Source organism: Marmota monax, unplaced genomic scaffold, assembly GCF_021218885.2.
Source record: "Marmota monax isolate L192 unplaced genomic scaffold, Marmota_monax_Labrador192_F-V1.1 WCK01_AAM20220418_F8-fsc00001, whole genome shotgun sequence".
Lineage (NCBI taxonomy): Eukaryota > Metazoa > Chordata > Mammalia > Rodentia > Sciuridae > Marmota > Marmota monax.
This window is the reverse complement of record NW_026693777.1, coordinates 21646961-21660420: the sequence shown is the minus strand read 5'-3', so window position 1 is coordinate 21660420 and position 13460 is coordinate 21646961. Positions and strand designations below refer to the sequence as shown.

Below are 13460 nucleotides of genomic sequence, written 5' to 3'. Positions count from 1 at the left end.
AAAGGACTTAAAATCAGCTTATATAGTGATGCAGCCACATCATGTTTATAGCAGCTCAATTCACAATAGCTAAACTATGGAACCACCCAGATGCCCTTCAACAGATGAATAGATTTAAAAAAATGGAATATTACTCATCCTTAATAAAGATTGAAATTATGGCATTTGCAGGTAAATGGATGGAGCTTAATTCTAAGCAAAATAAGCTAGTCCCAAAAAACCAAGAGCCAAATGCTTTCTCTGATATGTGGATGCTAATCCATGATGGGGAGCAGCTAGAGAAGAATATAGTTACTTTAGGTAAAGGGGAGTGAAGAGAGAGGAGCGGGTATGGGGTTAGAAAGGATAATAGAACAAATCAGGCATTATTACCCTATGTTTGTATATAACTATATGACCAGTGTGATTCTACATCATGTACAATCAGAAGAATGAGAAATTATACTCCATTATATATGATGTATCAAAGTGCATTCTACTGTCATATATAACTAATTAAAACAAATTAAAAATAAAATTTAGGGCTGGGGATGTGGCTTAAGTGATAACGCGCTCTCCTGGCATGCGCCGGGCGCTGGGTTCGATCCTCAGCACCACATAAAAATAAAAATAAAGATGTTGTATCCACCGAAAAACTGAAAAATAAATATTAAAAAATTCTCTCTCTCTCTTAAAAAATAAAATAAAATTTAAAAAGTTGGAGCCCACTTTATCTATTCAAGAAACTCATTTTATTCTAGTGATTTCCAAGCCTTTTATCATGTGTAATAATGTTTTGTGCTCTGAAACAGCCATATTATCCTTAAAGTCACCATTTCCCCTCACAGCATATATTCATCTAGTCATTGTAGTGGTTAACCTCAGAAGGGATAGTAATTTGTTTTTGTTTACTGTGCATTTCATTTGGTATCTAGTGATTAACAGTGCACTGGAATGTATTGTCAAGAATATAGTTCCCTATTGTGCTGCAAAAAAAATTTAAAATTAGGATTCAGACATGTTGCAACCTAAGAAAAGACTGTCTTTTACAAAGATCATTTGCAATTCAGTTGGAGCTGGGGCTGTGTTTTCACAGGGAAGCAATGTTATTATAATTGACACCCAAGTTCCCAGAATAGTAGACCACAAATGCCTCTTTAGCAACACACCTAAACTCAGAACTGAGAGTGGCCCAGTGCTGTACTTGAAGCCTCCAAGCTTAATAGAAACACCAGGAACGGGGAAAGCTGAGGTGACAAGGAGTCTCTACAGCAGCTTTGAGAACACAGTAGAAAGAAAGGCTGCCAGCTGCCTCAGCAACCAGTATGGGTCACTTGTTAGTTGAGCTGTTCTATAGATATTAGGACTAGCTGTATATAAAATTGAGGCTCCATAGATAGCAAAAAGAATCTATCTATAAACAAGTGAAAATTGACCATAAACTTTGAGTTGCTGATTCTAGTGATTAATAATGATTTAAGGGACTTTGAGGATTTTCCTATGTCATGGCTCAAATAAAACAAATGAATTGGTAAGTCAGGTGTGTTGACTCACTAGTATATCTTTCAAAAAAGTTTATAATTCAGACTTTAAAAATGCTAATTAATAGGCATTTACTCAAATTAATCCATATTGTCTTTTTCTTCCCTCTAGGGGCCTTGTAGAGAAAAAAGAGATGGAGCTGGTTTTAAGTAAGTTAGAAGCAGCACAGAAATATTTGGCTCAGAAGTACTGTGTCCTTGTGCTGGGGTTGGGCATGCCTTATAAGCATCACATGTGCTGTGGAAAGTAAGTGTGCACTCCAGATGCCATTAGATCGTGACATCCTTAGGACCCTTGCATTTGACTTCTGGTACTGGGGGGAAAAGCATTTCCTTTTTGTTGTCCAGAATAATTGGGCTCAGGTAAAATCTGCCCCAAGCACTGGGGGTTGTCTGCTTTGAGAGAGCCAAGTGAGTATGGAAGACATCCCAGAATCTCAGTTAATATCTATTTATTTAGGTACAGAATTGAACATAAGGGTGTTTTACCACTGAGTTGCATCCCCAGCCCTTTGTTTTTTATTTTGAGACAGGGTCTCGCTAAATTCCCGAAGGCTGGCCTCGATTTGCCATGCTTCTGCCTGAGGCTCCAGAGTTACTGAGATTATAGGTGTGTGCCATGACACCCGGCTCAGCTGATATTTAAAAATTCTCCCCTGCTTGTGATTAAATGACTTGATTTCTCAGTGGAATCTTGCTCTCAACCAGGAGGGATTCCTATGCTAGGCAGGGCTACTGGTGGCCTCTAGTATATACCGAGTGATAGACCAATGTTGGTGGGGGATGGAATGTCTGCTTGTTTTGCAACTGCCAGGAAGAGCTGCAGAGGTAGGGGTTATAAAATAACACTGTCTATGGAATACAATTTTTGTCTTAGGATGATAATGTTTGCATAATTGTAATTGAAATTTAAAAAGGGGTCTCATCACCAGAAAGTTGGAGATCACCGGAAGAAAAACTTTGATCCTTAACCCCAAATCTCCCCCTGAACAGTTTCATGACAAGCCCAAGAGCCATGCCATGGCCATAGCCAGAACTTAAAAAAAAAACCCTCAATAGGAAAAGAACACAATACATGATATACCTCTCTCTAAATCCCCCATGTTTTCAAAGATATCTTTGTCCATGAACATACTTACCCAGTTGTTCCTATGTATTTTTTGTGTTCTACATTTCCTGTGTGCTCTCCTCTCTTATTCTGCATACATAATTTCACTTATCACTTTCCATAGCAGCTGGAGTTATCCTGTTGTATACCCATTGCTTAACCATCCCTTTTGTAAACATTTACATGGTTTCAGTTTTTCTGTTTTATTGTAGTTTGTATTGCTTTACATAAATTATTTTGTTCATATGGACTATTTCCTTATGGCTTATTACCCAGAATGTATTTACCTATAGGGTACAAACAATTGTTAAAAAGCTCTTCATAATATATTGCCAGATTGTGCTCCAAAAAGGTTCATTCCAGAGGTAGTGGTATGTGCTGATAGTCCCAGCATTTGGGAGGCTGAGGCAGGAAGATCACTGGAGCCCAAGAGTTTGAGGCCAGTCTGGACAACATAGGGAGACCCCTTCACCAACCAACCAACCAAGACCAACCAACTGAAAAGAATCCAGAGCCCTCCACAGACCTCCTGCATGGGAGGCTGGGAAAAGTGATTTCAAAAAAATTAAAACCTTTTTTATTGCCCTCAGCAATAAGCATATTTGGTTGTGTTGTGTTTTATTATTTTAATATTTTTGATAGTTTAAAGGTATATTAAAAGCTTAAAGATGTTTTACATGAATGAATATTTTTCAGGCTTTTAGAGTCTCTGCTCTTTTTCTTTTTAAAATTATTCACTGCCTACTCATTTAGTTTCAACCATTTACCAAGGGGGAATTGGAAAAGTTTTTAATTTCTTTATTTACATCCTATACCAAGGATTGATCATTTGTATTTTTTAGTTTGTTGCTTTCTTTTGAATATTTATATGTTTAAACATTAGAAAAATGTTTTGTATTTATTCAAACATGTCCACCTTGTTTCTGATATTTGATAGTCATACAAGTTCTTGTGGTTCTTGAGTTAAACTTATTATCTTTCTTTTTAATTTTTTAAAATTAGCATTTTAAAGAAATGTGACTTTGCTCCATTTGAAATCTGTTACAACATATCAGATGAACTATGAATATAAGCTTTTTATTTTTTTAACTAATATCAAACTTTCTAGTAATATCTATTAATGATTTTTTTCTCCACAGTAACATGTCTTGTTAGATTTTGAATTTTTCTAACATTTTAACCCAATTTGGTAAATTCCTATTGATTTTTTCCCCCCAGTACTGGGAATTGAGTCAGGGCTACTCTATCTTTGAGTACATTCCCAGCCCTTTTATTTTTTTGATATAGTGTCTTATAGTTTATATAATCTTATATAGTTTCCCTGTCTGACTCTGAACTTTTGATCCTCTTGCCTCAGCCTTCCAAGTAGGTGGGATTATAGGCATGGACCAACACATCTGGCTTGCAGTCATTATTTCTTTCTGTATCTTTTAAAAGTATAGATAGTCCTTACACATTCGGCTTTCCACAGCCTGCTTTTCCTTATGGTAATGCTCCTAAACCAATTTGTTTTTAAAATTACAAGTCATAGCATATTGGTAGATCTTGAAATCAATGTAGTTGTGAAGAGAATAAAATAGTTTTAAAAAATAAGTATATCTGGTGTGAAAGTAATAAATAGAAATCCATAGTCCAGGGATACTTCAATAAACAACTGAAAAAAAAATAAGTATATCTGGGGCTGGAGTTGTGGCTCAGTGGTAGAGCACTTGCCTGGCATGTGTAAGGCCCTGGGTTCAATCCTTAGCACCACATATAAATAAATAAATAAAGTAAAAAAATCCATTGACAACTAAAAATTTTTTTTTAATTTTTTTTTAAAATCAAGTATATCATATGAAATAAAGATAAGTATTTTTTTCAGGATACTTTTGTGTCTATGTCTTAGTATGTTTTGAGTTGCTTTAACAAAATACTTGAGGCTGGGTTCTCTATTATTATTCTCTAAATAACAGAGGTTTAATGAGCTCATAGAACTGGTGTCCAAGAGCATGGTACCAAGCTTCACTTTTGGTAAGGACCTCATGGCAGATAGCATCAAAGGTGGGAAGTGGAGAGAGAGTGAAGATAGAGAAGACAGAGGAGTCAGATGTTGGGATTCAGTGTACAAGATAGATCATATGGTGGGAAAGGAAACAAGAAATCAGGGAGAAAGCAGGCTTGCTCTTTCCCCCCCCCCTAATACTAGAGATTGAACCCAGAGTGTTCTGCTACTGAATCACATCTCAGCCCTTTTTATTTTTTGAGACAGAATCTTGCCAATTTGCCAAGACTGGTCTCAAACTTGTGATCCTCTGGACTTAGCCTCCCAAGTCCCAGGTATTACATGCATGTGCCACTGTGCCTGGCCAGGCTGTCTCTTTAACAACCTGCTATGAAACTAATCCACTTCTATGAGACCCAACCCAACTCTCCATAATACCAGCATCAATCCCTTGTAGTGGTGACTGCCATCTTCCACTAGGTCTCACCTCTTAAAGGTCCCACTCCCTTTCAATACTGTCACCTTGGGTAAGTAAGCCTCAGCTTATATTTCAGCAAGGACAAACCAGATTCACACCATAGCAGTCAATGTGTGTATTCTAGGGACTCAATATTAAGTATGTTTCTTGCTGTGAGTTACAATTTAAAGAGTCTGAAAGCCACTGCGTTACAGCATCCTTTCTGTACCACAAGCACTCTTGTGTTTTCATAAGAATTTTGCTTTGCTCAGCCTTTCAAGCAATTATACCATAGTGTTGTTTGTCAGCTAATTGTTCAATTTAGACAGTTGTGTTAATTTGTTGGGCCATTTGAATACACTATTGAATTTCCCCTATATTTTAGAAAAAGATAAGTGGAACATTGGAAAATCAAGTACTGCTAATTCAAATCTAGAAACCATTGAGCATGTGGAGAATCTTTAGCTGCATTCAAATGCTCGAGACTAAAGTAGAACAAATGTGGGTTTGATTGCAAAAGACAAGACCTTGCACATGCTAGTCAAGTGCTCTACCACTGAATCATATCTTCAGCCCTTTTTTGTTTTTTATTTTGAGATAGGGTCTTGCTAAGATGACCAGATTGGCCTCGAACTTGGGATCTTCCTGCCTCAGCCTCTGAATACCTTGGATGACAAGTGTGTGCCACTGCTCCCAGCTACAATCTTTTCCATGTGTGTGTGTGTGTGTTTTTTTTTTTTTTTTTTTTTTTTTTGGTGCAGTAAAATTATATACAATAGTGGGTTCATTGTTACATATTTGTATATGCACCTGATATAACAATATAATTTGGTCATTATTGTCCTCCAATATTTCCCCTTTCCCCCTCCTCCTTTTTCCTTCTTACAATACAATTTTTAAAGGAAACTATGATGTTTGAAAGTAGGTGATTGCCTCTGGTTAGCACAAGGTCCTGGTCCCTTTTCCACCATCTGCAGTATCACTTGCTTTTCTTCTGCCCATTGGATGGCAGTTTGGAGAAGAACAGGCTTAGAGCTCACCATGCACCATTTATGTATCAAATTCCATACATGTCAAAGGACTGACATGTATGGAACAAAGGACTTAGAGGAAAGCAGATTGCAGGATAGTTCTGCCAGTGAGTTGTTAATGGCCATAATGGATGTTGATTATGTCCTTGATTCGTGGATTTATAGTATTCTTTTGGTGGGCTTGATTATGTCCTTGATTCATGGATTTATAGTATTCTTTTGGTGGGCTTTTTTTTTTTTTTTTTTGCACTGGGGATTGAACTCAGGGACACTTAACTATTGAACCACATCCCTAGCCCTTTTTTTTTTTTTTTTTTTGTATTTTATTTAGAGACAGAGTCTCACTGAGTTGCTTGGGACCTTGCAAAGTTGCTGAGGCTGGCTTTGAACTCACAATCCTCCTGCCTCAGCTTCCTGAGCCACTGGTATTATAGGCCTGTGCCACCGTGCCTGGCATTGGTGGGTTTTATGTAGAAAATGAGGACAGTGATTTTTTCAGTTATAAGTAATTAGCTGATTTTAACATGTCTTTATTTCACTTTAATTTGAATAAGCTAATATTTTCATGTGGGTTTTCTGATTTTTCCCTCTAACACATGCATGGCTAATATTGGACTAGAATACCTCATGCCATTTATCTCTGGAGTTAGAGTGAAGATTATAGTAGAACCAATAATTTGGGGCTGTTAATCTAGTGCTTTCATGTCACTTGAGAAGTAAGAGAAGATGCTTCTCTATACCAAACACATCTGTGAAAATCCAGTATCACATAAATCAGCAAAATTTTGATGAATGTGTTCAGTAAAATTTATCTGGGTGTTGGAAATACATGCAAAAGCCTCCTTTTTGGTGTAAACTATAGACTTAGATCTGTTCTTTGGTTGTAGCTAGTACAGGCTTCATCCTCACCCCCATCCTAGGATATGAACCTTCTTCCTACACTCTCAGTGTGGCTGTCTCCTCATGGTGGACCAAAGAGGCTGGTGGTGGAGGTAAAGATAGAGAGAAAAGTAGGCTCTTTGAAACGCAGGTGTAAACATCATCTTTTTAAAAATTTTTGAGGTGGTGGGTGTGACTATATTGCCCAAATTGGTCTTAAATTCCTGGGCTCAAATTATCCTCCTGCCTCAGCCTTCCAAATAGCTGGGAGGACAGATGCATGCCAGAACACACAGCTCTAAATCACTCTTAAACCTGCCTCCCAGCTCAGTCACATGCATTAAGGACTCTTTCCCCTCTCCACCAACACATCTTTGAAACTTCTTTTTCCTTGTATAGGGCAGAATTTGACCTTCATTTAGTTTAGATCTTGAATGTCTCTCAAAGACTCATGAGTTAAAGGCTTGGTCCCCAGGATGGGAAGTGGCAGAGGCTTGAAGAGGTGGAGCTTAATGAGAAATCCTTAGGTCATTATGGTTGTGCCCTTGAAAGGGATTGTGGGGCCCTGGCCCCTTCTTCCTCTGCTCTCTGGTTCATGAGGTGAGTGAGTGATTTTGCTACAACATGTGCTTTGGCCATGATGTGCTACCTTGTTGCAGAACCAAAGCAATAGACCAGCTGATGATGGACTGAAGCCTCCAACACTATGGACCAAACTGAACCTTCTCTCTCTCTCTCTCTTTTTTTTTTTTTTTTTTTTTGAGAGAGAGAAAACCTTTTTTTTTTTTTTGTAGAGGGACATAACAGAATGACTTTATTTTTATGTGGTACTGAGAATCAAACCCAGGTCCCGCGCACACTAGACGAGCGCTCTACTGCTGAGCCACAATCCCAGCCCCATGAACCTTTTCTCTTATAAGTTAACTCTCTTGGGAATTTTGTTATGGTGATGGAAACTTACCAACACACTTGATTTCACCTAAAGCCATAGTGGGCAAATGGGAAAACACAATTTTTTCTTTTCCCCAGCCTAGAGCCTAGGTTCAAACCTTGGCTCTAGGCTTTATATCCTTTCACAATAACTAATAATATACTTTCTTCATTTTGATTTAGAGCTAACAATCTAAAGTAGCAACAAGGAATAAGAAAGAATCTTAATAGGCCACTGCAAAAAAAAAAAATCTCTGGATTTACCATCAGGTCACCTTTCCCTTCTTTCCTTTGGATTGTGTCCTCAAAGGTGGATTATACAGTGCTCTTGCAGACCAGCATGGTAGCCACTTGCCATATGTGGTTACCGAGCATTTGAAATGTAGCTTCAAATTGAGAGATGCTATAAGTGTTAAATATATGCAGTATATAAAATATGTACAAAAAGCTTTAAGGTAAATAAAATACCTTATCAATTTAAAATATTGAGTATATATTGAAATGATATTCCAGGAATTTGGATAAAATAAGTATATTGTTAAAATTAACATCACCATTTTATTTATTTATTTTTTTATTTTGCAGTGCGGGGGATCAAACCTAGGGCTTTGTGCTTGCTAAGCAAGTGAGCTATACCCCCAGCTCCACCTGTTTGTTTGTTTGTTTTTTACCATGGCTGCTAGAAATTTTAAAATTATATTTATGGCTTACCTTATGTTACTATTGGATTGTGCTATTACAAACCTTGTTTAATTTTGCAGGTGATTTTGGCAGAGGAGGAGGTGTCTTACATTCTTTTAATCAAAAAATTTCTAAATGATTTTAGGTTCTATGTACTTAATATAGAAATTATAAAATACAAAAAAAAGAGAAAATGATCCACAGTTCACCAGCAACAGATGAATTTACAGAGATTTAACTGTGAGATCCCAAACAGTGCCCCTGCCGCACATCCATTTCCTGGACTCATTTCAGTTTCCCTCACAGAGATAAATCAGAATGGCAAGACCCAGTCTTCCATTCTTCATTTCCCAGGTGTGGGCCACATCAGTTTGCTTTAGGCTTTAAGAGAGATAAGAGTTCAGGTATTTATACCAATTTGAAGGACAGTGAAGGACGTTCATGTTACCTTTCCTTCTAAACTAAAAAATGAAAGAGAGAGAGAGTGGGAGAATGTGTGTTTCATGGACATCACTCTCTAATTTCAAAACCTTGCCAAGATGCTGTCTCTCTAAACTTTTCTCCCAGAACATAAGCTGACTCATTATTCCAAAAACAGTTTGTTTGGTTTTCTGCTTCAGCTTGGCAGGTCTGCATGGGCTCTAGTTTCAATCTGGTAGAGGTATGAAAGGGCAGAAATTCTTCAGGTGAGGCCTGAATAAACCAAAGAAACATGGAAGCTTTCTTTCCCTGAAAAGTTTCTGCTGGACTCTGTTGTTCAATATTTTTATCTGCAAACTATTCTAAAGAAAAAGCCATTTCCCAAGCATTCTGGTTATGAGGACAGATGTATATATCTTACAGACATGAATTTTAGCACAAGATCTGTCCCTACTTAAACATATATATTTGGTTTTTAGTCTCAACTTTAGTTTTTTTTTAGTTGTAAGTGGGAATAATAGTGCTGACTACTTCATATGGGTATTATGAAGACTAAATATGGTAATCAATATAAAGGTTTCAGCATGGTATCTGGCACATAGTCTGCACTTAATGTAATTATTGTTGCCTTAATTTTGTGTTGAAGACTTGTACATGAGGAATCCAATATACAAAGAAGCAGGTAGGACAAGAGCTGTAAAAGATGAGCCAGCTCTTTGGGCTCATGCCCCAGTGGAAGGCCGCTTTGGGCCAGTAAAAACCAAAGTCCCTGGAAGAAGGATGGAGATCCTGAGGATTGGAATTATCTTCCCTAGACTTTCCAGGATGGTTCTGGAAAGCCTGGTCCCAGGACCAATCCTAGAATCCTAGGAATCACAGTTACTCCAAGGAAGGCACAAGAAAAAGCAGAAGTGAAACCAACTTCAACCTTGGAGCACCCTGGGTCTGACCTCCTTCCCAATGACTGATGGAGTGACTGCAGGTACACAGCCCCCACAGTCAACTCTCAAGAACTCTTCAGGACATGCCTGCTTCCCTAAAGCTGAAAGTCAAAATCAAAACAACCCATGTAGGATGCAAGGTCAGGTTTACTAAGCATGCTCATCCCAGTACAATAGCCTTAACAATGAATTTGTGTTGCAAGGACTGCTGGGCAAATATCTGCCTTTAAGAGTAAGGCTCAGGTCTGGGTGTGTGGTTTAGCAAGAGAGAAAAAGCTCCAGGCTCCTTAATGTCAGATGTTACTCAGAAGAAGGAGGAGCACAATATAGTTCTTAGTCTGTTGATTGTGTGGTGTTGATTTTATTAATTTTGTTTCTGTTTCTTTTTTGTATCCAATAGCCAAAACCTTTGTTTTTCTTCATTCTATACTTACCCTCTAGTTCTGTGCAACCGCATCTATTTATCACTTCACATAACCTGTTTACCACCTTCCCACTCTCCTCATGTCCCCAACACATCACCAGAAGCACATCACCAGAAGCATTTGAAAATATACAATTTCTCTTTGGTTTGTTTATTTTGAATTTATGTTGGCTTTTTTTTTCCTTTTGGGTATTGGGGATTGAACCCAAGGGCACTTTACCACTGAATCACATTCCCAACTCTTTTTTATTTTGAGACAGGGTTTTGCTAAGTTGCTTAGGGCCTTGCTGAGTTGCTGAGGCTGGGTTTGAACTTGCCATCTTCCTGCTTCAGCCTCTGGAGCTACTGGTATTGAAGGCATGCACCACCGTGCCTGGTGATTTTGGTTAATTTTTGCCCAAACACTCCAGAGGTTTTGACCTGGGTCACCTAGGAAGTTGAATAGAAGGCATTTGTATTCTCTTTGCCTTTTGCTAGCATTCATGTAGCTAATTGTCTTGGAGCCACAGGTCATGAGCCTACATTTTGGGAAAGATAAGAGCTAGAATATTAAAGATTAAACTTCCCTCTCAGCCTATTGTTATAATGTGCTATGTTGCAGGGAGAAAATGTCAGACACACAAAAAGACTGGAAATTCTTCGAGGTGAGTCACATTTTAGGGATTTTCTTTGTGCTGTGATACATAGTGCATAGCAATGATGAATAGTCATTTCTTAGGCACTTATTTTGGTGAATATTCTTTCTTAAAAAAATGCTAACAAGCCACATAGTACACCTTAGGATTTTGGTCTGATTTTCCTCCCATGAAAGTGAGTACATGTCCAATTTTTCATGGCTTTCCAGGGATATTGAGAAATTGGGTCATCTACTTTGCAATGTTATATGAACAGTTGAGAGTTTTTCTTATCATTTCTGAAAGTCATGATTCTTATCTGTTTTTTGTCATAGTCCTTATTCACTTTCTGTACATACGTAGCATGGATTGTCTTCCAACGTCAACACTTGACAGAGATCGAGGAAGAAATAGGAAGGCTCTTCCGCTCCAATATGTTCAATATTCCTCGAAGGAAACGGGAGGATGAAGAATCAGGAGGGGAGAAGAAACGCATGACTTTTGTACAATTCAGGTTTGATCTCTTTTGTAAACTTGAGGCTGTTTCTAGACAGCTGGATAAGGTGATCTAAATGGCATCTTTCTTCTCCCACAGGCGAATGATGGCAAAACGCCCAGCCATTAAAAAAGCCATTAACATGCGTTCTCCAGTACTGTCTACTCTGCTGCCATCTCTCAGAGAAAAAGCTCAGAATATCGTTGAGAAAAAGTATCATCTAGTAGGCATCAAACTCCCAGGCCAGGTGCAAAAACACATGCAAAGTCTGGACTCTGTGCCCATGTCAGTGTAAGTGACTCAGGAGGGAGGCCAGATAGCCTGAGGGTTGGACCTGGAAAGGGCAGGGGCTCAGCACCATCCATGCCTCTGCCAGAGAATTGAATGAAGACAAGGCATCTGTGTTTCCATGAATCCCCTGCTCCTGGCTGTCTGTTTCCTGTCCAGAGCAATTCTAGTTATATCCATTGAGATTAGAAAAAAATCATTAGAAAGTTATGCTAGACTCCAAATAGTTCTAACTTGGAGAAGTAAGTAACAGATTCTTTAAGGCTGATGTTTATGTATTGTAAGAATCATCTTTGGAAAATTTAGGAAGGGTCAATACAAAATCTTGCTGTGGATTGAGTTTTGGATTCATATGTCAGACCACAGTGGTTATTCATGAAATAGAGACAACTTTCAAAAAAGTGTGTGTGTGTGTGTGTGTGTGTGTGTGTCTGTCTGTCTGTCTGTCTGTCTTAGTTTTAGTATACTACCTCAGCTATACCAACAATTCTTTTTACAGAGTTGGCATTTTGGGGGAGCCACGATGTCTGTTCAACCCTCATACCCTTCTCCCCCTTGAACCAAAAGAAAATGCAAAATCATCTAAAAGACTTCCATCCCTGGGAGAGAGAAATAACATCCAGATTCAGGACGCACTGGAGTCATGAAAACATTGTCTTCTTAAATATGCCCTAAATAATCTGGTATATTTCACTTCTGTAATCAAGTCCCAGCACTTGAGGTAAACTACTTCAGCTTAATTGCTTGACATAGGATCAATATGTGTGTTATTATTATTAAACTTTTTAAGTTATTCAAGTTAATTTTGTTTGTACAAGTTATTTTGTTAAAAGTTCAATAGACTATTAAATAATTCCAGAAATCTCTTGAAAGTTCATTTTCTTATTTTTATTAGTTTATTTTGTTACTTTCTTGCTTCCTCTACTTCAGTGTGACTCTTCAAGAGTATTAGGCCACTTAGCTAGTATTTTAGTTGACTGGTGAAGAAGCATTCATTTCTAAATCCAACTTTGCCTTATGAAAAAGCATCTTTGGTATGTGTGTAAATAAAATTTCAGAAACAAAAAAGGCAAATTAAAAATTTAACACTAAGCCAGGCATGATGGAGCACCCCCTCTAATCCCAGCAACTCTGGAGGCTGAGGCAGGAGGATTACAAGTTCAGTTCAAGGCCAGCCTGGGAAACTTAGCAAGACCCTGCCTCAAAATAAAAATCAAAAGGGTTGGGGATGTAGTTTAGAGGTAAAGTGCCCCTGAGTACTATCCCATACATGCACACCCCCCCCCCCCCAAAAAAAAAGTTTAACTAGTACCTAGGTGGCACCTGGTATTGTAGAGATGATTGACATGCTGTCTTCATTCAGGTTTCTCCCTGAGCAGGGCAAGGAAAAGAAGGCTAGAAGTCAGATATAAAGAGAAACAGTGTGACTCAGCTTAAAGGAGAGAGGTTTTCAAGTTGGGGATGGAGGGATGGATATGGAGATGGATCTTGAAGTTGTGTGGAGCCTGAACAGGCAGCTATGGGTGGAAGATACCAGGGCTCAGACCTGAAAACCTCATGGCCAGGCCTTGTTTAGTGGAGGTGAGCTATGGGGTTGGTGGGGGTAGTAAGCACTTAGGAAAGATGGAGCTATTTTATTGCTTAAGCTTTTGTCAGTGGCTGCAGAACTGTCTTCTAGTTTGGCCAT

At 38.4% G+C, this 13460-nt stretch overlaps 1 protein-coding gene across 3 annotated transcripts in view; it reads left to right on the top strand.

Annotated features, from left to right (window-relative positions):
- Positions 1–12645, top strand: part of Ppp1r36 (protein phosphatase 1 regulatory subunit 36) — a 33461-nt gene extending 20816 nt beyond the window's left edge. For 2 of the 3 annotated variants that reach the window (XM_046461905.2, XM_046461903.2), the window contains 5 exons: positions 1633–1767; positions 10977–11019; positions 11325–11503; positions 11585–11776; positions 12273–12645. In XM_046461905.2, coding sequence (XP_046317861.1) covers positions 1633–1767; positions 10977–11019; positions 11325–11503; positions 11585–11776; positions 12273–12420 — 697 coding nt within the window. In that variant the 3' untranslated portion in view covers positions 12421–12645. The remainder of the gene's footprint in view (positions 1–1632; positions 1768–10976; positions 11020–11324; positions 11504–11584; positions 11777–12272) is intronic. The other variant, XM_046461904.2, reaches the window with a different exon arrangement.
- Positions 12646–13460: the final 815 nt, after the last annotated feature.